This window comes from Pteronotus mesoamericanus, unplaced genomic scaffold (genome assembly GCF_021234165.1).
Source record: "Pteronotus mesoamericanus isolate MK-2021 breed Mesoamerican mustached bat unplaced genomic scaffold, CSHL_Meso_final contig_311, whole genome shotgun sequence".
NCBI lineage: Eukaryota > Metazoa > Chordata > Mammalia > Chiroptera > Mormoopidae > Pteronotus > Pteronotus mesoamericanus.
In genome coordinates, this window is record NW_026555132.1 from 958,409 (window position 1) to 986,291 (window position 27,883).

General features: G+C 45.7%; 1 protein-coding gene across 1 annotated transcript in view; it reads right to left on the bottom strand.

The window, feature by feature from the left end:
* Positions 1–27,883, bottom strand: part of ACOXL (acyl-CoA oxidase like) — a 264,136-nt gene that overhangs the window by 195,959 nt on the left and 40,294 nt on the right. Inside the window, 1 exon segment of the mRNA XM_054575576.1 lies at positions 23,797–23,831. Coding sequence (XP_054431551.1) covers positions 23,797–23,831 — 35 coding nt within the window.

Below are 27,883 nucleotides of genomic sequence, written 5' to 3' on the forward strand. Positions count from 1 at the left end.
AAAGGCTGTGGGTTCGATTCCCAGTTGGGGCATGTGCCTGAGTTGCAGGTTCTAACCCCGGACCCAGTACAGGCACATGCAACCCCCAATCAGGATGCGTACCATCCCCCACCCGGGCACCAATCCCCGGTAGAGTGCACACAGGAGGCAACTAATCGATGCTTTTCTCTCCCATCATTGTTTCTTCCTCTCCCATCCTCTCTCCCTTCTCCTCTCTCTAAAAGCAATGAAAGAAAAATGTCTTTGGTTGAGGATGAAAAATAATTACTAAAAAAAAAAAAAAATTTTAACAGTGGTGACCCTGGGGAAGAGACCTAAAACCAAGAGGTGGGGAGGCAGGGGAAACTCTAAATTTTATAAGAATGTGCTCCATGTATCATTTGTGTAATTAAAAATTTAAGAATAGGTGCAAATATAACAAATGCCCATTCCTTTACCGCCTCTTAGGCAGAGTCTTCTCATTGGGCTCGAAATGAAAATTGAGTCCTCACTCCTCCAAAATCACCTCTTCTCCACAGAATGGAGACTCATGCTTAGTTTGAGAATGTGAAAACAGGCAAAAGAGCTAGAAGTGCAAAGTTAAGGTAAAGTAAAAATGGAAGTGTTTGAGAGGCAGGTCTGAGAAGGCAGCTTCAGGACCAGCTCCAGCCCAACCCCACTGTGCACACGCAGCGCCGTGCTCCGACCTGTGCCAGCCAAGCCACGGGGACTCCACACCACGGTGCCCCGTTCCTTCCTTCAACATTTATAACTGGAAGCATGCAATTATATTTCTTAACAGGCAAACATGTTTCCAGATATTGATTCCTATATTTCCAGTTTGTATCCACTTTTCCAGCAACCAGAAATTCTCCTGAAGGCACTGATTTTAGAAGTTCTTTCAGAAGCATGGAAAAACAGAATTTACCCACCATGCAGAAATACATTAAGAAATGAAACCATCAGTCAGCCTGATCACCTTGCAGGCCCTGACCGCCTCCAGGGCCCCATCTGCACATCCACCCACTGGCTAGAAAAACTGAGCAGCAGGTGCCTGATCAGAGCAAGAGCTGTTGGCCATGAGGCCACAGTGAGACACCAGCCCCAGGAACCTGGGTTTGAGGCTGCTCCCTGGCAGCCCCGATCTCTTGAACCAGCTTATTCCCCAGGGCCAGGGCCAAGAACTGGACTGTATTATGGAAGTGAAAGCCTGATTATCTCTACAGACCCACATTGGAAGGGAGAGACATTCAGCCTGGAAAATGCAGTAAGGAGTACACCTGGGAGGAAAGCATTGGCAGCAGTCTCTCGCCTTGGGAGAAACAGTCACGGCTAGTCTCCTTGGAAAGGCCATTTCCACATGGGTCAGAGGGCCTTGTGTTCCCTTAGCAGGGGGGTACTTCTGAACATGCAGTAACTCCACAAGCCTGGGGACTAGGACTTCCCAAGGACATGTGTATAGGATGGAGTGGCCTTCTGGTCACAGCACAGCTGAATTTCTTGCTATAGAAGAATGAACAGCTTTAGGTCCCTGTGAGCTCTGTGGACCCTCAGGTGGAGGGGGTTCTCTTGTGTTTAGTTCTGGGGACTCCTCCTCCTCCTTGGGAGTGGGGAAAACCTTCACTGATCATCTCCCATAAGACCATTCCTATGGGTCCCCGAGAAAGCTGTTCAGCAGAAAATAATTTCTTTGCATCTTATACTGTGGGACATGTTCTGAGAAAGGACAGATTTCAGCAAGTTCACCAGAGCACTTGGTGACAGGAGTTAGGAAGGGACTGAGGTCTTCCTGAAGCAGCTGGAGTGCTGGTCGAGTCAACGGGTACACTCAGGATTCTTCTAAGCATAGCGTCACTTCTCCCCCTGGCAAAGGGGTCTGAGTTGCTTTGACTTAACCTCCCTAATGGAGAAGAAGTAGATTCTAAAGGTCCTTGTCCATAATATTTACATTTCACTTTCTCTGGGATTAGTCAGGAAAGTGAGAACACTTGGCTGCATGCAAGAGGAAGGAATAATGATAACTGGAGACAATCCAGCCCAGGTGTCCCCCCCCCCAAGGAAATATGCCACAAGTCACATGAGTTGTGAAACTAGCCGAGCATGCAGTAACACCTAAATTAGCCCTAATTTCTACTCAAGGGCATAGATGTCTGGTTCTTAAAGACTGCTCATTACTAAAGGCAAAACAGAGGACCTAAAATTACCCTCATACAGACAAGCATTCTCACAGAGAGCTCACGGGTCCCAGGTGAGATCCTGGGGCCAGCCCTGCATGCTGGGTGCGCAGCGGTAGGCAGCCCGGCCCTCAGGAGTGGGATGAGTCCAGCTCAAACCAGGAACTTGGGTTGTGGTCCTGCCCTGTCACCAACCAGCTAGGAAACTTGGAGAAAATCCTCCCATAATCTAGTCTTCTATTTCTTCCTTATTTGTTCATTTTTTTTCTGACTATAAAAGCTATATGCATTCCTTACAGAGAACACAGAAAGTCCAGAATGAAATAAAAAGGAAGTCATCATGGATCATTTCATTGCCAAAAAGCAAATCGCTGTTAATATTTTGAAAACTTTCCCCTGGCTGGTTCAGCTCAGTTGTTTGGAGCATCATCGCATAGCCGAAAGGTTGCAGGTTTGATTCCCGGTCAGGGCACATGCCTAGGTTGTGTGTTTGATCCCCAGTTCAGGAGCGTATAGGAGGCAACTAATCGGTGCTTCTCTCTAGCATTGATGTTTCTCTCTCCTCCTTCTTCTCTCTCTAAAAGCAATGAAAAAATTGTCCTCGGATGAGGATAATAAAAAAATAAGGACAATAAAAGGAAAATTTGCTTCCAGTCTTACTTTATGAATATTGGTAATTGCTTTTACATTTTGGGATGTAATTAGAGGGTACTGCAAACACAATGTAATATCTAGCTTTTTAAATCCAATGTTATATCATGACCATCTTTTTGTGTTATGAAAAACTGAGTATTACCTTCACATCCACATAATATTTCATCATAGGAGCGCATCATAACTAAGCCCTCTCCATTGTTGCATTATTTCCAATTTGTATATTATGAATAACAGAGGGAAACATCTTTGTAACAGGAAATGTTTTCTGTATCTTGGATTATTTTATTAGGATGAATTTTAAAGGCCCTTGTCATATATTTACATTTCACTTTCTCTGGGGGTTAGTCAAGGAAGTGAGTGCAGTCGGCTGGATGCAAGAAGAAAAAAAGAACTAGCGAGTGTGAGCCCGTCAAAGGTGGCAGCTGCTATTGGGCTCCAGCTGGTGGCTGCCATGTGGGCCAGGAGCCAGGGTGCTGCTGGCCGGCCCACTTTTCCAAAGAAGCCGGAAACCCAGAGTTCCTACTAATGTATAAGTATTGGCAGCAGAAGTCCACCTGCCCTTCAGGCTGGCCGGCAGCTGGCCACAGTCCCTCCACAGCATAAGACTCTTTCCTGGGGGACTGTGCAGTTTCACTCAACATGAGAGGCATCTTGTCCCCATTTGGGTGCCAGAAAGAGGCTACAATGCATGTCCAAGGGGTGACTTCCAAGGGCCACACACAGGCTTTGTAGCTTGCACCAATTTTAAAACTCTGTTGTTCCTCTTCTGCATTTCTCCCTGCACATGGAAACAGCCTTAGCTCTGAGCTCTAAGTCCAGCTGGAGTCCGGAAAGCAGCTAATCACAGCTCCCAGAGGCCCACTTTGCTCTCCTTGATAACTTTGGACCCTCATGTCCAGAAACCAAGTGAGTTTCTGTGGAGTGAAACCCCAGCGTTCCAGGAGGCAGGCTGCCAGGGAAGCCTGCTTTTCCACCAGAGCCTGCGGCTGAGGCCGCCGGGTTGGCTGAGGTCCGGCCGTGAGGATGGGAGGAGCAGTGTTTCTGCGAGCAGGTGTGCAACACGCAAGGGCCTCACTGTTCTAAATGGGCCACGTCACAGCTCTGACAGCAATCACAGCCATACCTCCAGAATGAGAGACAAAAAAGGATTCTGAGCACCCAAATCCCTTGTCACAAAGCCCACAGAGGTGCCTTTTATGCCTCTGCCATCTGTCATTGTAAACCTCACAACAGCCCCTGAGCCTCACGGTGTGGACGGTTCTACAGGGTCACCCGGAGTGGTTCAGACCCCTGACAGCAAAACAATGTGCACCCAGGTGAGGACTGGGCAGAAAATCCTGCCAAACAAACTCGAGGGGTCAACAGCTCAGAGAGCAAGAGCCACTTAAACCCTCTAATTGGAAATAATTCCAAGTTTTTCAGACATGACGTAGTGACAATAAGGTGCAAACACCGGATTAGTGACCTCCAAAAGACAGAGCACTTTTGTTCCATCTTTGTAAGAGCAGGATTTCACCCTGTGTTTTCAAATTCCCATCAAGTACCCTGCGTGAATCTGAATTTAAAGTTTACAATTTAATAACAGGCAGGGTTAGCTTCTGAGTTCCCCGTTCCAGGTCAGGGAGCAGGACGTATGCGCGAGGACGCAGGGAGGGTTAATAAAGCACAGAAGGCAGCCAGTAAGCATTTTCATTCTGGACTTTCCCGGAGGCAGCTCACCAAACGCACACCTTAAATTGTTGTCCCAATAGAAAATGTGTATTTTCAGTGGTTTGTGGTTTGGTTGTTGCTTTTTTTTCAGTCAGTCTTGTCAAGCTGTATGTGTCAAGGACCTTAGTCCCAGATGACAGTTTTCTTGTTTTTAATTGGTTGTTGTTCTTGCTGTTTTAATATGCTGTGGAATTTCATTGAGCTTTATAAGCAACACAAAAGTCTCTGAACATGAGTCTGGACCTGGTTTTCTTTGGGAGGTATGATCATTTTGCAAAACTCAATACTGAAACAAAACCATTTTTTAAAAAGGCACCTTGTTGCTCCTAGAAGCCCTTGCAGAATTTACTGTCAACTTCGGTTCAATAAAGTGACACTCCCAGCATCACACCCACCTGGCAGACAGGACAGCCTGTGGGTACAGGGGGTCAGGGCACAGGTGGTCAAGATGCAGACAAGCCCACCACCACTTCCTGGGGCTCTTTGCTGGGCTCTCTGTGCTATGCTGGACTTGAACACTCACCCACCTACAGAGTGGAAGTGTCAGACTTGAAGCCAAGTCTGTCTGTCTATCTGTCTTCAAAGGTCGCAGTCTGCAGTGCAGACCTGTGTGGAGCTCCGGCCCCAGAGGAGGGTGTGCAGGCGATCCCAGCCTTCCATTTCCAATACCAAGATCCACAGACTCGAGTGAAGTACACATTATGTTCTCCAAAGAGCTGAGAGCACCTAGGGACAGCAAGCCACTTCCCGGCCCAGGCAGGCTCCAAGTGGCCACTTGGGAAAGGCCTGACGAGCTGTGTCCCAGCCCAGGCCAGGCTCCCTGCCACTCAGGGAAGCCTGAGTGACAGACACCCACCTGACCCTTCCCTGCAGCTGGGATGGTGAGGGGCCTTCCCCTAGTCTTTACACAGGAATGCAAACAGCTGTTCAGGTGACAAGCTCACACGCACGCACAAATGGAAAGCTTGCTTTCCTGGTAAAAAAACAAAGTGTGAAACCAGCTGCAAAATCGCAAATACACGCAGGAAGAGGAAGGTGGGGTTTGGGGTTAAGCAGGTTGTGTGAACCGGACTGAGGCGACTAGACATCCTTGTGGCCAGAGAAAGGCTTCAAGGATTCCAGAAGCTGCCTCCTCTCTGCCCTCTTGGGGAGATAGACCTAGCATGGTCCCTCAGGTTAGGAACCTGAACATCACCCTTGGCCACAAGTTGAGCTCACGCATGCCTCTGCCTGGGTTGCTGCTGAATACCAGGTGCCTGGTGAGCACACCCTCAGCGAGCAGGATCTCAGTGCCGCCATCTGCCCTCTTGCTTGCAGAGCCCCCCAAAACCAGAGTCCATAAGTTGGAAATTGAACCAGCTTTCACCTTTGACCAAGCCCCTGGCCGTGGAGGCCTCAGGGGTCAACAGCAGCTGCAATTTCTCCACCTTCTCCCCAGGCCCTGGTTGGCCTTCCTCCTCCTGCTTCCTGCAGGTGCACTCCCGCCTGAGCCAGCCCCAATGTCTCCCTGTCACAGTGTTCTGATGAATAGATTGTCTGTGTTTTCTTTTGCATTCTTTTTCATGGCCTGGACTATGTGCCAGCGACCCAGCTGTGCACGTCAAGTAAAATGTATTGGGGTCGGCGGATTCTCACACGGCACCAAAGTGCACAGCACACAAAACAAAGGCCACCCAACCACAACCTGCACATTCTAGAAAGAAAGCTCCGCTCAGACCAGTGTAACTGCTACAAAAGCCACCCGCACCACACAAATATTGAGGCAAATGGCATTATTTCATGTCACTATGCCATTCTCTTTCTCTCGCTTTTTTTTTTAAGATTTTTCAAATACAGTTATGCACGAGATTTCTGTTTTTAAACTCTCTCTGTGCCAACACTAACATTTTACAAAGCCCAGCAGATAAAATCAGCTCAGGTTGAGTATATCCTGAACATGAAGCTATAACTGATTCAGCTCTGCAATTTGACCTTTAATTGCAGTGTAGAAGTAGAGACACATATTTAGAGAAATGGTGAATTTCTTTTTATGTTCCATACCAGCCCTCCTGAAGCATACGAACCCTTGTTAAAGAAGCAAGTGTTTAAAAACTGCAGGAAAATCTGAAGGCAGGCTTCCTGTTTCACATGCAGAGAGGAAGAGGGGTCTTTTCGACCCGTTCTCAAACAGGAGGAACACAGAAAGGTGCATGGAAATATGTTCTTACTGCCACTGTGATATTTTAAAGAAATAACATTTGCATTTTGTTCCATTACTAAATAAAATAAGCTCAGGCCATCGGGAAAGTACATGTTTACAGCCCAGCCCAGAGTCGACCTGTAACATCTGACATTCTGCTCTGGTTGAAAGCGTCTCTTTCTTCAGCCTGCTGGTGAGGATGCCCTCACAGCCGAAAACAGATGTGGCTGCAACGCCTTGTGAAACAAATGCCACACAGCAGACCGCCACCACAGGCTCACACACCTGCAGGTGACATCACCGGCTCTATCTCACCCCAGAAATCTATTAACATGCAGAAACAGGTGTCATCAAACCAAAACCCACTCTTAGAAAGCGTTCACTTCATCCGCCTGGGAGTGGAAATGACAAACGAGATGCTGAACTTCCATTCATCTTCCTTGTCCAACTCGAGCTCCCCGGACACCTGTCCCCTCACACCCCAAGGACGCCACATGCAGCCAGAACAGAAGCTTTGCAGAAAACCCTGTTCCCTGGATATTGTGTTTTCCTTTGTTTCAGGGAATTCAGTCTTCTTAGCAAAGGTAGTTCATACTACATCAGTTTTCACTAATTTCTTGACCCTCAAACAGCTTTTCTCTTTGGATCTGTGGCTGGGCGTATAGAAGGTACTCAATATATGTATGGAGCACATTTTTTTAAATGATACATCTGGGATTCATTTCAAAATAGTTCAGCAGGAGATAAAGAGCGGGATAGAGATGAACTAAAATTGTTAAAATTTGATAATTTTAGAAACTTAGAGATGAGTAATTGGAAGTCCACTACGCTATTCCCCCTTATGTTTTGAAATTTCCCATAATAAGTATATTTTAAAATATATAGTAATATTTCCAGTTGTTGGTCCAACTCCCGTTCCTCACTCCTTAGTAATAAAATCCCAGTTTTGTTCCTGTAATGCACCTTCCTCCACAGAGTCACTGTGCCTCACTAAGCCAATGAGAGCCACCCAATTCTCCCTGCTGGCGACAGCCTCAGCAGTATACAGGTTGATTTGACGGGAAGTCTCTGGAAGGATTGCTGGAAAAAAGTTTCCATGCTGCTACAAAGTGACATATAGGAAGAGCTGGACCCTCCTCTTCTGACAAATTGTGTTGTATCTGCATATGACAGCAAGAACCTCAGCAGCCATTTTGTGACCATGAGGGAATCAGCCAAAAACAAAACCAGTATGCTGAGTGCTACAGAGAGAGAAGATCAAAGCAAACCTAGTCCTGGAGGGTGTCACGGAGCTACTAAAATAGTCTCTCTGAAACAGCCTTTACTTCAGGAATCATTCAGTGAGAAAATAACCCACTTAATGTTTAAAACAGTTCAGCTTGAGTTTCCTGTTACTCATAGCTAAAGGCAAAAGAAAGAACAGATGAAGAGAAAAGAAAAGAAAGCAGGAGACTGATGCACAGGGAGACTTATCAGACACTATTAGCAGCATCATGTTGTAATTTCAAGCAAGGGTTGAGATTTACGTTATTTATCCCTTTAGCACACAGGGTCCTCTCTCTTTTATTCGACAGTACATACTATATATTTCATTTCTCTGGCAGCCAATCAGACTCTTCCTTGTATCTTCTGTTGTCAGGTTGCTCTTTGATTTGTTTGCAGCATTTTTTTTTCCAATGGCATCGCATAGTAACAGCTCCTCCATCCAGGTTAATGAGGGCTCCCAGTAAACTGTAAAGTGCATGGCCTTTATAAAATGGCTGTGTGGCCCTGGACAATCTCTTCATCCTCTCTGAGCATTAGTGCCCTTATTTCTAAGACAGTAACATTCATTGTAGGGGCTCAGAGAGTTAAATGGGGAAGCACGCAGCATGTCATTTAAAGTACAGCTCACGGTCATTCATCCACATCAAGGCTGGTTTTAAGGTCGGGGTAATTGTTGGCAACTGGCAGAATCACTGGTTTTTCTTCTACTCTTGCTTTTGGGCGTGCCAAAAAAAGAGTAACAAGTATGAAAAAAGAAACAACAGAACTTCCTTTTTTTATGAGCAGTTCTGTCTCCCACCCCTAACATTTCTGCCTACTTTCATCATAGAGGACACTTGATTAAAAAGAGGCCAAAATGTTTCTTTTCAAACAAAATAACCCCCTTTGGGTCAGTCAACCACCTCAGCTGGAAGAGGGTTTCTTGGAACGCAGGTTGGTAGCTTCCTTCCCTGGCTCCAACTTTAGCCATCAGGTGGAAGGCATCCTGGAGGCAGGGGCAGGCCAAGAAGAGCAGTGGTCTCTTAATCCTTGATACCACAGCACGATAGGGGCCACCGTCTCCCTCCTTTTCTCGTTGGGAGGAAGTGAGAACTCGGAGTCCTGGCCCCTCTTGGATGGCTTGCAGACAGGCCGCCTCCTCTTTCCAGACCTCTGCCGCACGGACAGCCCTCGGTGGTTTCTGTCTTGTCATCACACCACCTGAAGTCTTCCTAACACTCTCCCATAAATCTGCTCTGTTTTTACTTAAATGAGTTTATGTGAGGATAAAATTTTCCATCAGCATTGCCTGCCCTTTCAGCCCAAATGTCATTTAATGGCTCTCCCACAGGCTGTCGTCGCTGCTGATGACCCTGAACAAGCACCCCCACCCCAGGGCTGGGGCTGGATCATGGCTGTGAGTCACAAGGAACTGCCCCAGGACCCCAGTGGTGTTGTTGACACACTTTGAGAAACATATCTTCTGTTGGAAGTCAAAGACCTGAGTTCAAATCCCCATGTCCACCCGGTATAAAGCCATACATCCTGCCTCCTTTACTGAGCCTCTGCCTGGACGATCACAGCTACCTGCCACAGGCCATCGCAAACTGTAACCACGGTACCAATTCTATCCCCAACCACTTCAGCCTGCCAGTCCCCTCCACCTCCTCCAGAACATGTCCCCAGCCCACCCAATGGACTACACCACACACACGTGCACATGCACGTGCACACACACACGTGCCTTAATACACAGACTGCTCTCTTTCCCACTTGTGCCATGCGGCATTCCCAGCAGTCCCAGCGGCAGACACCTTGTACTTAACCTCGATCATCATGTCATGGCAGACACTCAGTGTGAATGAACAAACGAATGGATTTACATTTAATTAAAAAATTTAATATCCCAAATTTTATTTTTTTTCATTTTAAGATTTAAAGAGGAAAAAAGATTAAAGAGAAAAGGGAGGACAGAGATAGTTTGAAATAGGATAGTCAAGGTAAAATAATCATTTACTTTCCAATTGCCTGTCACACCTTATAGATTATCAACAGGAAGGACCCTCCCTCCAGTGCATCTCCAATGAGAGCCAAACCAAGGATGGAGGTGGGCTGGCTCCCAAGGGTGACAGTTAGCCTACAAATGGATGCGTAGTTCCAAATCACTGCACAAACCACCACAAATGGTTTCTAGGTGACCTACCATTCAGGAGAGACTACATTCTCTTCCTCCCATTTGTAGGATTAATTGAAAGCAATTTGATTTCTATGTTTAGACAAACAAGCAAATAAACAAAATGGAACAAAAAGGTTTTCAGGGAATACTGGAGCTTTTGCCAACACAAAAGCCAACACAGCACGTGTCTCTGAATAGCAGATATGAGTCAGTCTCTGTTGGCTGAGCACATGACACCCGCCAGCCCTGAAGATGGAAAGAGGAATAAATCCTGGTGAGCCTGGTGTCCAGAGGAGCGTTTCTCCACCTCAGCACTATTCACATTTGGGCCGGATGGCTAGTGTCTTGTGGTGGCCTGTCCTGTGCCTGCACCATGGTTAGCAGCATCCGTGGCCTCCACCTACTGGATGCCAGCAGCAGCCTCCCCTGTGTTGGGGCAACCAATTTAGAAGCACTGGTCTAGGAGGGGTATAAATAAATAAACAAGATGTACCGGCTCTTACAAGAGGTCAACACGACACAAACGTGGATGAGAGAGCAATGTGTTCTGGGAGGAGGAATGCTGTGGGCATGTCCGGTGCCCACACCTGAAGGGTGACATGTGGCTCTTTTGTGCCCCTGAGCAGCCTCCCTCACCATGGACGCTAAAGAGATGGATGCAGTCATATAACAGGATGAGCCACGGTGACAAGCAGTCCCATCTACCTTATAAAAGACCATGGAGGAGAAAGTTAGACATTTACTTCTCTCTCCAGGGCACTTGACTCTACCAACCTCAGCAGGAAGGAAAATCTAAGTGATAAGATGTCTCAGGAAAAAGAAGTGCAGTTTGGCACAATTCCCTTTGCATTGGGCCACAGTGGATGGCACACTGCCACCCCCTCGGGTGAGCCCACAGTTCCCCCGAAGGCCCCGTCCTCTGAGTAGTTCAGAGTCTATAGGATGTTCCTAGTGTGTAGGTGTCTTGAGTGACACAAAATGCCAAATGCCATTCATACAGCAAAAATTGCCTATAAGCCAGGCACCTTGGTCGATGGAAGGAAGAAAATCTAGAACCTTCTTTGGGTAGCTTAACAGAGCTTCAGGATTACATCTTCCCAATTAAACTGTACATTAACACTTGAGAAACACCTTCAGGAGGAGGGAGTCTGGAACTGTGACCCAAACTTACAGGTAAAGCCACAGAAAATGAGCCTCTGACCCAGCCTCCCCCGCCAATCAGCCTGAACAGAAAACCTCCCTCACCACTCCCAATCCCTATCCTCTCCCACTCCATGGAAACACAAGCTGGGCCTTATTAAATTCTCCTCCCATAAAATGGGGATGACCAGCTGCATGCGCATTATCCTGTGGTCCACCAGACCAGGCAATATGGCACCACTCAAGGAATATATAAAGGACCCTACACTTCCCCTTGTCCAGCTGCTTTGCCATAAACACTGGCCTGGACTGTGGCCTGTGAGCTGTCCCCACCCTTGGTCCTAGCAGAAGGCAGCCCTCTCAGCACAATGAGGAAGGTGCTGGTATTCTCCCTCCAGGATCATTTTTCTGTTGGTCATTAGCCCCAGTGTGGCCTGTTCACTGGGTGCCTGGTGCCCTGCCTCCTGCCTACCTCTCAGTGGCAATCAACTGAGTGGAAGACATCTGCTACATTGGCCTCGGTGGCCAGAGACAAACATGGAGCTGCATTCTCACTACTTGGTCACTAGTGACGTTTACAAACAGCTAAACCCACTTCCTAGGTCTCTGGCCAGTAAGGTTCCCAGATGGGTAAGATGAGCAGGGCCTCCTGGAACGTGACCTCAGGCATCTGCACCTGGAACCTGCACTACATGGAGGGGAGCAAGCCAAGTGCATGCCATCCCAGCCCCTGTGGGCCCAGAGGACCACAGACTGCCCAGCTGGCCCTCGCAGCCCCTGGCAGCCCTTAGAGGGTTCCCAGCCCTGGCAGCAACCTTGTGGTGAAGAAAAGGTCAAAACCAATTGCCCCTGGTTGAACCACCCCCACCAAGGGGGCCCCACTAAAGCACCTTTCCATCAGAAAAGTCCACAGTTGACAAAAGGTCTGACTGCACCTGTGAACTGGTCTACATGACCTTGGAAAGACCAGCAAGTTCAAGTGCATGCAGTTACACATCTAACAACTCACCTTCACTGGAAATGCCGAAGTGAGCAAAACTATAAAATCCATGCCTTGTGCTGGATGTACCAAACACAACATAATTCCATATGCAGAACCGCTGAGACCTTGCCCAGAAGCACAGGACTCTCAACATGGCCTCAGACAAGATGACCTCGTCTTAAGGAGTGGCCCAGGCTCCCCACTACCTAAGCTCTCTTCAATTCAAATTCACTGAGGTGTAATTCTTTTTTTTTTTTAATTAATTTATTTACTTTTTAAATACATTTGTCTCTGCCTTCCCCCCACCTCTTTCCCTGAGGTGTAATTCAATTGCAGTGAAGTTCACCAGTTTTGGGTGTTATAGTTTCATGAGTTTTGACAAATGTATACAGTGGTCCCCCCCTTATCCACAGTGGATACATTCTAAGACCCTCCCAGTAGATGTCTTGAGATCGCACACAGTACCTAACCCTATATATGTTGTTTTTTCCCATATGTACATGCCTGTGATAGTTTAATTTATAAAGTAGGCACAAATAAGAGATTAACAACAATAACTAATAAAATAGAACAAATGTAACAATATACTATAATGAAAGTTAAGTGAATGTGGTCACAGTTTCAGGGGGTCCCTTGCTAAAGTCCTCACAGAGGTCCAATGTTTTCTGGGAAACATCCTGCAGTCACTTGGAACACATATTCTGCTCATGTCTTCCACCCACAAATTTAATGCCTTTTGCACCTTAACTAAGCCCTTACCACTCAATGTGGCCAAAATGTTTGCAATCTGAGGTGCGACAGCAAATCTACCATGATTTCTTTTCCCTTCCTCACAATTTCATGAATAGAAAATTCATTCTTCCTATAGATCTTAGCAACCTAAGCATCTGACTTTTTTCTTTCCTTATTAAATTGGTAACTTTTACCTTTTCACTTAACAGAAGCACTCTACAGCTTCTCCTTTGCATGCCCAAATTGCCAATGTCACTACTCTTGTGCTTTGGGGCCATTATTAAGTAAAATAGGGTGACTTGAACACAAGCGCTGCCATAACACAACAGTGGATCTGATAACCAAGACAGCTACAAAGAGACTAATGGGTGGGTAGTGTTTGCAGCGTGGAGACACTGGACGAAGGGATGATTCATGTCCCCGGTGGGACAGAGCAGAACGGCGCAAGATTTCATCACCAGACTTGAACAGCATGCAATTTAAAACTTATGAATTGTTTATTCTGGAATTTTCCATTAAATATTTTTGGACCACTGTTGACCACAGGTAACTGAAACCATGGAAAGCGAAACCATGGGTTACAGTCATATAACCACCACAATCAAGATTTAGAATATGTCTATCATCCCCCCCCAAAAAAACCACTCATGACACTTTCTAGTCAACCCCTCCCCCTGCTCCTGTCAACCACTGATGTGTTTCCTTCCCTACAGTTTCCCTTTTCTAGAAGGTCATACAGATGGAATCAAACAGTGTGTGCACTCTGAGTTTGGCTTCCTTCACCTAACGCCTTTTTATTGCTCAATATGGACCATAGTTTTTCCACTTCCAGGTGAAGGACATTTGAGCTTGTTTTCAGTTTGGGCCTATCATCAATAGAGCCACTATGGACATCTGAACAGGCATCTTCGTTTGGAAGAACATTTACATGTCTCTGTCAGTACTACCTGGGAGTGGAGTCACCAGGGTCTATAGTTAAGTACTGTTAAACCACATAAAAAAAATACCATGGTGTTTTCCAAAGTGACCAGTTCAACTGGCCTTCCCACCAACAATGTATGGGAGTTGTACTTACTCCATATCCTCACCAGCACCTTCACATTGTCAGAGTCTGGGAGTTCTGTGTTGTGTTGTTGTTTGGTGATTTTTGGGGTGTATGTGTGTTTTTTTAAGCCATTATGATATATGTGCAATGGTATGTCACAGTGGTTTTATTTTGTATTTCCTTAATGACTAATGATATGGAGCAACTCTTCGTGTTCTCACTTGCTATCTGTAACTTCTCTTCAGTAAAGTGTCAGTTTAAGAATTTTTTGCCCATTTATTGAATTAGTTTTTTTGTTAAAGGGTTGTAAGTTTTACACATATTCTAGATATCAGTCCTTTATCAGATAAATGTTTTTAAACTATTTCTCCTGGTTTGTGGGTTGTCATTTAGTTCCTCAGCAATGGTATTCAAAGAGCAGATATTTTTAATTTTGATAAAATTCATTTTACCAACTTTTTCTGTTCATAGTGTATGATTTTGTTGTCCAAAGCACAATCTTTGCCTGGCCCAAAGTCACAAAGATTTTCTGCTGTTTTCTTCTATAAAATTTTTACTTTTACCTTCTACTTTAGGCCCATGGCCCATTTTTATTCATTGTTGTAAATGTTGTAAGGTATGGGTTAAGAGCTTGAGTTGCTGTTTTGTTTTGTTTTGTTTTTAATGGATGGCCAATTGTTCCAATACTGTTTATTAAAAATCCTTTTTCATTGAATTACCTTGGCACTTCTGTTGAAACTCTGTTGGTCATTTATGTCTGGGTCGACTTCTAGACAGCATTCAGTTCCATTGACATATATATCTGTCTTTGCACCAATAGCACACTGTCTTGACTACTGCAGCTTTACAGAAAGTCTTGAAATGGAATAGGGTAAGTCTCCCAATTTGTTCTTTCTCAAAATTTCTAATTTATAGTTACATATAAATTTTTTAATTAGCTTGTCATTTTTAATTAGCTTATCATTACACAAAAACACTTGAATTTATGTTTCTGTGTTTTCATTTAGGTTGTGTTGAATCTCTAGAGCAAATTGAGTTGGGTGCCTTCCTTTTAAAAGTAAAGAGGTGGTCATTTTTCAGGGATTTTATAAAAGAAAGACTAACCAGTTCCTCCCAGACCTACCTACACAGCATGACTTTGCCAAATGGCCTTGGCTCTGAGGGCTGGGTTGTGGAGTCCACATGTTCTGATGTGGAGGAGCACATGGTGGGAGCAGAAATGCAATCTGCTGCTCCAACCTGCTGCCTAAGACAGAGAGAAAAAGACACAGAGTTGAGGTCTGGCCTGAAAAGCAGCTCTGAGACCTAACAACAAAAAGGAGTGTGGTTCCTTGACAAATATTTGAAAAGGCGGTGACATCTAGGTGCCATAGGACAGTGAGTTGGAATTCACTAATACAGAAGAGAGGGGGAAGTTTGTTCTTCAAAGGAAATAGCAAGAGCAAGGAGTGAGGGAGGCCTGAAGCTCAAGGCTGCTCAGTGGGAGGAGACAGAGGTTGGGATGAGGTCTGGAATCCCATGCTAAGAATCAGAATTCTGTTATCTGGGCATGGAAGCCCATGGAAGCTTCTGTGCTTGAGAAAAAGCCCCTTGGTGGCAAGCAGAAGATTCCCTGAAGACGGTCCTATGGGTGTCGCAGCAGACAGGATGAGTAGGTCTGACTGGGGAAATGGCCAAGAGTCTGGACCAGAGGTCCCTAAAACACAAGGATACCAACGTAACACCAGACATGAGATTCAAAGGGCATGGAGAAGCATGGGATGACACATTCATGTACTCCTTCCTCCCCTGGGCCCTGAGAGCATCTACCACTCCCCTGGCACATTCGCAGCCCCTGGCCGAGCTCCACTGCAATCGCCAGCACCACCACCTTGGCCCTCAAGAACATCTCTAGGTAAGAGCACATAACTCAGACATCCCCCGAATATTCATATTCTGCTCTCTTGGGGTAATATTTTGTATTAAGGTCATCTAAAAACTGCAACCTTCTGAAAGATGGCTTTGCTTTTAAGGTTATACCATTAAGATTGAATAAAATTCTTGGCAACCCCATGTATAAATCTGGTCAGAGCCTCACTATGAAGTCTGAAATAGAGACAGATGGAACAGTCAGCAGAGAACCCCAGTGACAGAAACAGCTATTCTCTGGAAGGGGAAAAAAGGGCAGAAAGGCATCTTTGTTTATTTTTACAAAATTTGGAGAACACAGTCTACCCCAGCTGTCTCTGCAAGATCAAACCAGCTGCAAATGGGAGTCGAGAGGTGTTTGCCAACACTCAAAATCAAAGTCCAATAGACCTTATGGCCTGTTTCTTATCTTTTCCTCCCTTGGGATTTCAAGATGACAATTTCATTTGTGCATTGTGTCTGTTCAATAAGCATTCTGATTCATCTATGAACTTCAAACTCCGTTTCTAATCTAAATCAGAACACAAAAGCACACGACCCCTTCACTTCCTGTTGGGCCCTCTGAGCTCACCCATATCCAACACCACAGGCTGGCTTGGGATGGATTGTTGGGTCTCATGATCCACAATTTAGTGTAAAGGCTTTTCTACCAGTCCAGCTCAGGGACGGTCAAACCCGGCCCACTTCTGACCATGTGTAGGCTCCCTGCTTCTCCCTTCCCCTTGCCAGCCCTCAGGGACCTCAAATACTTTTGTGGGGGTTGGTACCTATAACTCCAATATTAGATTTAGGGCACAGGCCTGAACAGGGTACCAAATTTGGCCTTCCTTAAAACCTGTAAGAACCTACAGAAAGAAATCAGTTGTGACACATCTTTAGGCTCATCTTAAAATGTCAAGCCCTTGTGGCGTTCCAATGAACTAGAGCAGAACCAAACTGAAAACCTGCTTCCATTTCTCATCTATTAAAGAAAGATAACCAAAAAAAGATAAAAACACAACAAAATAATTCTGTTGCAGGCTCATTCACCGCTCTCACACCCTGCTTTCATAAGCTTTTCTTGGAAATGTGGGCTTTGGTGCCATGTGCAAAAAACCCCATGCTGTTGGTTGCCGAGGCCTCTCCATCGCATTAGAGGGTGAGTGCTAAGGTGACGTGATCACCGCTGGCCCTGGCTCATCCTGGCCCGGGGTTCCCACGAGGAGTGAGGGCTTCTTCAGGCTGCTGCACTGTGACAGGCAGGAAGATCATCTAAACTTTCAATCTTGCAGAAAAAGAAAAAACAAAACACCCACACAGTGGGGAACAATTTCCCCACTGTGTGGGTGGTGGGGCCCCAAGAGCTGTTATCTGCAAAGGGCACTTCTGGGGGTTACCCAGCTGTCACCACCGTGTGGATTCCACCCAAAAACCTCAAGCCAAACAGTGGGGAATGAACATCAAGAGACAATTTTCCACTCTGCGAAAATGACTTGACTTTACAAAAATAAATGAAAACTCCATGATAATAAATGAAGTGCGTGCAGGACCTATTGTCAAATGCCCAATTAGTTACAGCAGATGCTCTTCCTCTTGGGATGTCTGCAGTCAGGACAGTACCTACCCCACACAATGTTCACACATGTGTGCACAGGCGCACACACTCATGCACTCCTGCACTACACAGACAGGTTTGAGTAACTGGTCTGGCGGGAGTCAGAAGCTGACCCACCATGTCTGGGGGCAGGAGTGGGAGAGGCTGGGTATGCATGGGATAGTGAGCAGGAGGGTGCTCCGACCCCTGAACATGTTCATTATAACAAGGGAGATCTGACAGCTGATGTACCAATGCATATGCCTAGTAACAGTACCAGACCCCATTCAAGCCTTGAGCCCCTCTTACCACATAAAGGCGCCTCCTGCTCCAGGCAGCTCTGCCCAACATGTCTCTAGCAGCCTGACCACTGAAGGATTTTAGTGACTTCTTCCACTCCTCTCCACATTCATGTCCTTTAAGTCCCCCCCAGTTCATTCCTCCTCAGAAGTGAACTATCCTTCCAACATCGTCATCTTGGAAACACGTTTTCCTCCTCTCGTCCCTTCACTCACCCTCACCTACTACAGGAGTCTCCTGGGTTTTCTCCACCATCCCTCTTGACCTTGGCCCTCCTGTTAGATTCCGGAAACAGACTTGGTGATTGGAATCTAAAGTCCCAAATCTTGTTTCTAGAAGTACCCCATCCACACCAAAAGGACCCAGGAAACCCTCAGTTCTACCACGTGGGTTCTGAGTCCAAGTGACAAGCATCATGGAAACCATTTCTCAGTAGTAACCGTGGACCTCTGGCACAACCTGGAACTAAAAAGGCATAAGAGCAGCCCCATTTAAAAAGCAATGGCAGTTCCTCAAAACCTAAAAATAGAAGCACGTATGATCCAGCAGTTCCACTTGTGGGTAAATACCCGAAAGAGACACTTGCACACCCATGTTCATAGAAGCATTATTCACAACAACTGAAAGGAGGAAGCAATCCAAGTGTCCACTGACTGATGAATGGGATAAACAAATTGTGTAAACACATCCAAATGGAATATTATGCAGCCTGGAAAGGAAGGAAATTCTGACACAAGCTACAACATGGAAGGACACTGAGGATACCCTAAGTGAAGTAAGTCAGTCACAAAAAGAAAAATACTGCATGGTTCGACTTATATGAGGTCCCTAAAGTAGTCAGATTCATAGAGAGTTGGGGTTCCCAGAAGGCAAGAATGGGAAAATGAAGTTAGTGTTCAATGGGGACAGAGCTTCAGTTTGGGAAGGTGAGAAAGTTCTCGAGATGGATGGTAGTAATGGTAGTACAACAATTTTCACGCATAATCAGTCGGTGCTCGTATCTGTGGGTTTCGCATCCATGGAATCAACCAACCATGGGTCAAAAAGATTCAGAAATAAAAAAATCCCAGAAAGTTCCAAATAGCAAAGCTTGAATTTTCCATGTGCCGAGCACTGTGCTTAATCTACATACATGAAGTGATATGCAGGTACAACCTGCTGTCACTTATGTGCAAAAACTGGTTATGTGTAATTTTATATTCATTCCATTTTATGTAAGGTACTTGAGCATCCACAGATCTTGGTATCATGGTAGGAGGTGAGGGGTCCTGGAACCAATCCCCATGGATGCTGAGGGACAACAGTACTTAACACCAATGAAGTAACTATACACTATTTAACTTTTTATATCAGGTATATTTTACAGAAAAAAGAAAAACATAATCAACAAAAGGATGATGGTTTCAATTAAGCTAAATAAGCTAGTAGGATTTTTTAAAGACAGGACATAACCAGAAACCCTCCTCCTCTCTGAGGGCAGAGGTCAGTGACAGGGCCAGACAGCAGGAGAGGCACAAGATCGACCGCTAGGCAACGCAGAGCCCTGCAGCCTTCTGAGAGGAAAGGCAGGTTCCTCCTGTGCCCGCAGAATCCAGCGACAGGATAAGACTGCAGGGTGAGGGGCAGGCGGTGGGGCCTGACCTGCAAATGGCTCTCAGTGACACATTAGTAACTGTCATCAATTTCTGTAGACTAGGGGTTTTCCAGAAGACGGTTTCTTAACCCCCCCCACACACACACACACACAGACACAATTTACAGATGCTGCTGTGCTTCCTGGAACTTTAGTTCAGAATTCCTTGTATTTTAGAAGTAATTTTTGGAAAGCATAACCTGTAATAATACCTGCGTTATTTCAAGATGCTGCTGATACAGGGATAGGTCAAATGACCCTTGGGAACACGCCCACCTTGGCTCGTGTATATCTGATGTGTGAATTGGACATTGACACTTTGTCAGAGGCCCAGCCAAGCCAAAAGGCCTGCCCTCCATCTGTGAGTTGCAGCAACCACTTCCTAATCGTCCTTTCTGCTCCTCAAGTCTTCTGACTCCTATGCAAGGAACACACAGATGCAGAGATAGCCTTTTGTGAAGATTGGCTTCTCTGTGCTGCCAATCACTCAGAGTCCCCAGTTCCTGAAGCAGGTAGTGAAGGAGCTCGGAGCTTGCAGGGAATCTCAGTAGATGTCCCCTCACTTTCCTCCTCTTTAATCTCATTACTTTCTTTTCTGACTTATTTAGATTTTTGTTTGTTTTTTTGCTGCATTATATAAATATCCATGACTCCTTTGCTCTCTCCGTAACAACCCAGAGCCAGGACAGGGGACAGGACAGCAAACATCTCTGCAAACACAGCACAGGGTGGCCCATCTGCCAGAACATCTCCTGTGACAGCATGGGTGGCCTGGCCAGAAGACACTGCTGTGCCACCTGGGTGGGGAGGCCTGCACCCTGAAGAGACTTGCTCACATACCACAGATAGCTGCTGAACTTCCCCCTTGAATCCACCCAGTTCTGTGCAGGGTTTCTGTTCCAAGGCCGGAATGATGTTTGTGGTTGAGACTGAACTACTAAGAGTATAGACTGAGGCAGCTTAGATCAATTCCATCCTTCCACACCCTCTCCACATTCTGCCTCTTCTCCAAATTGATGTCAAACAGTAGTTTAAAGACTCTGAATTCTCAAGGACCTATAGGATCAGCCTGCCAGGGCATCTGCCTGAGCCTCTGGGTCTGCTTCCCACTCCCACACTCTAGTGGAACACGGGTGATTAAAGATTCGCTTCCTCTGAGAAGCCTCCTCTGATTGGTGTGCCTCTTCCTGCAAGGCTGCGTCTGTCCTGAAGTCTTCCCAACACGTTCTTTCTGTGTATCTCAATGCCTACATGCCTTGAAGAAGACAGAGAGTCTTCAATTTCTTTTCACAAGCGCTCCAACTAAATATTCCAAGATGCAGTTGGGTTCTGCAACAGATTGTGTTTTCCCAAAATGGCCACATGCAGACCTCCCACCTCTCGAGCTCTTATTACAATGTGACCAAGACTCCTTCTACTGAGAGGAGGGGTCCCTGTTCCTTCCCTCTGAATGCAAATGGGCTCTGCAACTGCGCCAAGCAATAGAGTAGGCAGAAAGAATGCTACAGGGACTTCCCAGGCTGATCACAGAAAGGAGATAGCTTCCAGCTGCCTCTCTTTTTCTGAGACACTTACTCAAAGAAAGCCAACCACCTGGCTGTGAGGAAGCCTAAACTAGCCCATGGGGAGAGGAACAGAGACCACTTCCCCCTTACCCCCGCCATAAGCCAGAATCCCCCACCAGACACACAGGTGAATGGGCCTTCAGATGACCTTGCCCCCAGCCTTGAGTCTTTCACCACAGTCCCCACACTCTGTGGAGCAGACACAAGCCATTTTTTTTTTCATTTTTAAGATACTAGCTTTACGGAGATATTGCTCACATACCATAAAATTCACTTTCAAGGTATACAGTTCAGTGGTCTTTAAAACATTAGCAGAGCTGTTCAGCTATCACTACCGTCTGATTCCAGGACATTCCACCTCCCCCAGTAGAAACCCTGCACCCATCAGCAGCCACTCCTCATTTCCCTTTTCCACCCAGGCCCTGGCGACCACCAATCCACTCTCTGTCTCCATGGACCTTCCCACTCTGGACTCTTCACACACACAAACAGAATCATACAATACGTGGACACCTGTGACCAACCTCCCTCACCCAGCATGTCCCCAAGGTCCTTCCATGTTGCAACATGCACCAGCACTCCAATCTTCTCCATGGCTGAACAATATTTCATTGTGTGGATATACCACTCTCCATGCATCTTCTCGCCTACTAATGACCACCTGGGCTGTTTCCACTTTTTGGCTACTATGAATAATGCTGCTAGGAACATTCACGTACCAGTTTTGCATGGACATATGTTTTCATTTCTCTTGTTTATATACTTAGGAGTGAAATTGTGTGTTATATGGTAACTCAGTGTTTAGTCATTTGAGGAACCACGAGACTGTTTTCAAAGAGGCTGCACCATTTGACATTCCTACCAGCAGTGTATGAAGATTCCAATCTCTCTACATTCTCTCCAACATTTGACATTTTCTGGCTGTTTTATCATATTCATCCTAGTGGATGTAGATACAAGCCATCTTGACTGCCCTTTCTAAATCCTTGTTAACACCAGAAAGGAATATACATGCTAAGAAGGACTCCTTGTGGGTAACTGGGCTCAAATTCATAACCAGAATCTAGCAGCCATTTCTGACAGAAGTCTCTCAACCACATTGCTTTTAGGAGAAAAGCCACAGACGGGACTGCCAGCCTCCTGCACTGTGCTCCTGCCATCTAGGTCAACCTTATAAGGGACATCCTGGAATCACTTTTTGTCCAATGGGCTGAGACCTGCTTCATCTGACCAGTTGGAGCTGCACAGCTAAATTCTAAATTGCATTTTTACTGGCCAGTCAGATCAGTTTCACAACCATTCAAGACGTCTGATTCCAATCAATCAAGACAGTGCTATGTGAACCAATCAAACTGTATACATTTGGATCCTTCACTTGCATAAAAATGGACTGATAAAAGTGAGCACATTCTCTATATAAGCAGCTTCCACCGCCCACCCCCCCAAGGGGAGCACACTTTCAGTTTCCTCTGGAGGCTGCATTTTTCTGGTTTGCAGTGTTCACCTGAATAAAGTCTCTCCGTTTACTATACACCAGACTGGGGACTCCTGTTGGCATTAGATTGGTGGTGATGAACTTTGTCGCCTCTGACCCACAGAATGCTTGGGCATGATAAACAGTAGCTCAGGGACACCAGACAGCCATAGAAATGGGGGCAGATTCCATTAATGTGGGCACAGAACGAACAAAGCTCTGCCCCGTCTAAAATCGGCACCCGTCTGTCCCTTCACCACAAAGGCTCTCCTGTCCTTAGCTCCTGCAGGGCTGTGGCTTTAAGCCCACCTTTCTGCTTGGATTCATAACCACGTTTCTTCAGCACGGCTAGGCTGCTCTGGGGAAGGGGACCAGAGGCAAAGTCATTTACAACTCAGGCCAAGAGCCCCCTTCCAGAGCATACCTCCTGCCCCCACCCATGGGGAGACATATCCAAATTGCTGCCCAGACAGTGATAAAAAGACAATTCTTCCTTCCCAAGGGAAGAAAGCGCTCAGCCTGGGGAAGACTCTCCACCAACCCAGTGGAGTGTTGGAGACAATAAAGAATGGCACCAGGCACCTACCAGGCCGAGAGTGCAGAGCAGGGATCTGCTCACAAACACAGGCCTGGGCCGCGGAGGAGCATAGGGACACAGGCGCTGTCCAGCCTACTCCACTCTCTTATCTGATCCCTGATGCAAAAATGTTGATGGTTAAACAAAAGTCCTTGGTGTGACAAAGCATTAAAAAGAAAGCTTTCTCCTCAAGCTCCACACAGACTGAATGCCTGCACAAGCCAGAACTCTCCTGAGAGCCACCGCAAAGTAATCCTCACCCCCACGGGGAAGAGCACATTTTGTTCCCCAAACAAGAGCAAGATCTGAGCTTTCCTAGGAAGAGGCACCTGTAGCTCTGCTGCAGAAACAGGTGGCTGCTTTCCCTGCTGTTCAGGACGCATTTATGAGGGAAGTTCCACCAAAGGAAAAGGAAAATAAATGATTTGATATGTGTGTGTGTGTGTGTGTGTGTGTGTATCCTTCTCTCTCCCTCTCTCTCCCTCCCTCCCATCACCTTCCTCTCGCTCTAAAAATCAATAAAAGTTTCTTAAAATTTTTTAAAAAAACAACATGCTACTACCAACTACTTTATGTAAAAAGCTTCTTCCTCCAAATCGTGACTAACTCTTGCCAATCGACTGATTGCTGTGACACTGGCATCACGGACAGAGCGACTGTCCGTGCAGAAGCTCAGAACCCCGCAGACTCAAGCCAACTGGTGGTATAAACCGGTAGGTATATTCCCTTAAAAAATATGAACTTTACCTGTGGCTGTAGTGAATGGCTATCGTCAACCCAAGCTGAAATTAAGAGAGAAATACGTACTAAATAATATCAAGAATACGCTGAATTTACAGAAAATTAACTTAATGTGGTCAATGATTTTTAAACACTTGCTATTATGCCCCATTGTTGATACTTCATAAATAACACATTTTAATAATAGATGTTTAGTTTAAACTTAGCTTTTAGAGGATAATCACATTTTGAAAAGACCTTAAAGAGGTTTACAATATTTTGTTGTGGATGAAACAGAAGGTGTCTCTCCTCTGGAAAGACTTTCAAAACAGGGCTCTTTTTCTCCACTTATTTTGTTTTTTTTTAAATATGTTTTTGAAAATTTTATTGAGGTATAATTGACAAATAAAATTGTACATATGTAAAGTGTATATCTTGGTGATTTGATATGTGCGTACACTGTGAAATAATTACCACACATTACCATGTTCATTAACACCTCCATCACCCCACATAATTATCTCTAATGGGTGAGGACACTTACAATCTGTTCTCAGCAACTTTCAAGTATATAATACAGTTTGTTAACTACAGTCACCACACTTTACATTAGATCCCTGGAACCTACTCATTTTAAAACTGGAAGTTTGTACCTTTGACCAACATTCCCCCATTTCCCTATGCTAGCCCAGAGCGACCACCACAGTACTCTCCATTTCTATAGGCAAAGCAGGGTTCTCTCCACTCTCGAGACAAAGCACAGCAGGATGGGACTGCCACGTACACTCCTTCTGAGGTTTCTATTAGGAGCGTACTACCATCCTCTGTCCCCCTGGCCAGAGCCCTTCTGAGGGGTCACACCAACCCAATAAGCCTGACTCCAACAGGCCACAGCTCTGAAGACAGCAAGGCAGCGAGCCAGCAATCCACATGTGACACCAAGAGAAAGTGTGCATGATTGCGGGCCACAGCACAAGTGGGAACTGAGGTGACCCTGTGACTCCCCCCTACTCCGCAGGCGTCGTGGAGACTTCTCAGGCATAACTAGGGTCCAGTCACAAGGCCTGGGCCCAGCTCGTTCACATACCACCAGTAGTGGGTCACGGAAGTGTTAGGCCAACCATTTCAACTGCTAACTGCATGTCAGCAAGTTATTTAAGCTCTCAGAGCCTCAGTGTTCTCAACTGTAAAATGGGCAAAATTATTATTTTCTCTCAGGATGAATGTAAAGATTGAGCAATTTTTCTATATTTGTGTTTATATCTCTGTGTGTGTGCATGTGTGCAAACTGCCTAATAGGAAAATTATTAATAATAACTACCTCTCTATATAAGGCAATACCCCATTTATTAAAATGTCACATTCCAAAATTTAATTTTCAAGTTAGTTTTTGGAACTTTGAAAGTATTCCATCATGTAAAAAATACTCATCAGCCACAATAACAACTGCATGAGTCTCATTAACCCACTCGTGGTTGAACGATGACATCACTGGTTTAAGGAACTCACAGCAGTCCATCAAAATCCTAAGCATCACTGATAACACCACTTCCATGCAAAAAGTCTATCTGAGTTACGCGTTCACATCTCCAAACACATTATTGCTGATTTCCTTCATGTTACCGCCATAGAAGTGGGGTGACTTCTGTGGCGCCATCCTGCGTCCTACAAGATGACGGGAGGGTCCCTAGACAATGGGAGGTGGAAGGGGTACAGAAGAGACAGTTAGAAGTAAAATCATCACTGAGATGAGAAAGCCCAATGCCTCTGTTCAGCGTGGCATACGCAGAATCCCCCAGCCCCTGTGTGAACTGCTCAGCTCCAGAAGAATCTGGTTGCTGTCATCCCTACATACACCCCAAGTACAGAATCAACAACAATGAGCCATCAGTAGTCTGGGAGGATAGGCACAGGTTAACAAAACATATATCTCAAAGGGAAGCATGAATTATACAATATCAAGTTGATATCGTATCACACTCGCCTGGATGCACAGAATGATGTATCGCAACTAAGCCAGGATATTTTCTCTGCGACTTGAGCCAACAGCAGAGGAAGTTGCCTTGGGGACAATCAAAAACTTAAAGAACAAGGAAAAAACTATTTTGGAAATGAAATAAAAACAGAATCTTCAGCCAAAGGTCAGGATGAGCAATTTATAGATCTCATGTGCTGGGTAATTTTTACATTTCCTAGGATTAAGAATTTCTGGCTTATAGTTTGGCTAATTATAAGATAATTTTATTGACTGAATATTTTGATAAGCTTTGGAGGACAGTTTAATTGGTGGCTTTTCCACAGCTGAAAGATAAGCCCTTCCTGGAGCATGGGAGGAAATGGGCCCTGGAAGGACAGAATCAGGAAAACGAAGAACAAGTTGTCAAATGGCAGCTGTGCTGGCTAAACAGAGTTTACAGATAAACCCTTCAGAGGTGAATTTTAATTCAGCATTTTTATTAGTCTTTCCCTGGCTTCTGATCCAATGTGTTTTACTGTCATTTTTTAAAGGACAACTTTGTGAAGGAAGGAAGTATGAATCTTGTCACACAGGCCAGCCACGACACATGCAGGACTGTGAGCACAGGCCTGGTAAAGCCGCACCAGGAAGCAAGGTGACCAGAGCCCTTGCAAAGGCACCAGAGGCACATGGAAACCGGCTTATGGGGTGGATGGGAACAGGGCATTCACAGTCATTCTGCAAATATGGCTGAAACTCCACACGGAATGCACTGGATCCAATTAGGCAGCCCCGAGAAGGTGCTGGAACATTCTGGAAAAGTCCTTGTGAGCTTTGCCATGAAACCCAGATTGGAACAGGCAAGGGAGGCCAGTAAGCTGTGTGAGGAGCCTCTCATGCCTGATCCTCACTCCTGTACATTATCTAACCCTAGAGGAGGCAGGGGATGTGGAAGGTTCTGAGGTTTCTGTACCACAGCACATACCAGGTGAGTAGCTGTGCCTGAGGAACATCCGTCAGCCAGTCAGGCCCTGCTAAGAAGCATCAGCAACTCAGAAATGCTTTAAGCAAGTCTCACTACTGCCTGCATGTACACACATGTACATGTGTGCATGTGTGTGCACATATATACCCAGCTTGCACATATGCACACATACAAGTGCATTCATGTGTGCACACTTCCATACTCACATGTGTGCTCATGTGTGTGCAGATACATTGTCCACTCGTATGCATACACATGCGCGCATACGCATGCACTAATGTGTGCGTTTTTCACATGTTGCATGTACGCATGCATGCACATGTGTGCACAATACCCACATGTACACATATATGCGCACTGGCACATATACATAAATATAGGCATTCATAGCCCACTTTGGCATTCAGAGAGGCCCATAAAGCCCCAGAGACAAAGGAAGGCCTCAGACAATTGACCCTTTTGTTGCTGGTCTCAGCAGGGGCCCAGAGGAGAGGGAGGAGGGGGGCCAGGGGTTGGCCCCTTGACCCCAGCCCAGCAGGGCTGAGGCCCAGGGATAGGGAGGTCAGTGGGGGTTCTGAGCTGCCACCCCCCCTGAAAAACACCCCCCAGGACATACTGTATTGTATTGCCAGAAAGCCTTAACAAACCCTCATTTGGAGTTCTTCTTTTTAGATTTACACAATTTGTTAGTAACAAAATTAAATCACACTTTAATGGCAAGGAAAGAGTAATTTAACATTTTTCAAAATCTCCACCAGCTACAAAAACCTTTTTCCTGCTGCTTCAGCCTTAAAATGCTCCTTTTTTGGAACAGCTGACTGAGGCAGCTGTTTTGTATCAAGTCCAAGCGTTTTCTATACAACCCAGGGAGCTCAGACAACAGGCAGGCCTTCCTGCATTAGAGGGTAATCCGAGAATAATTTGCCATAAAACACCCAGAAGTACCCCAGCTGTGGCCAGATACGCCCTGTAAAGTACCGCATAGACTGCATGGATCTCATAAAATAATCTTAATAATTTCAGAAAACAGATTTCTAAAACACGTTTTAAAATGTTTTTAAAGGAAAGAAATGGATGACACTGTCTTAGAAGGCAGCAGGGAAGTCCCTTACGTGTCCGTGCATGGTCCCTGTCTCCCCTAACGCCCACCTGAACAAGGGCTGCTGTGCTAC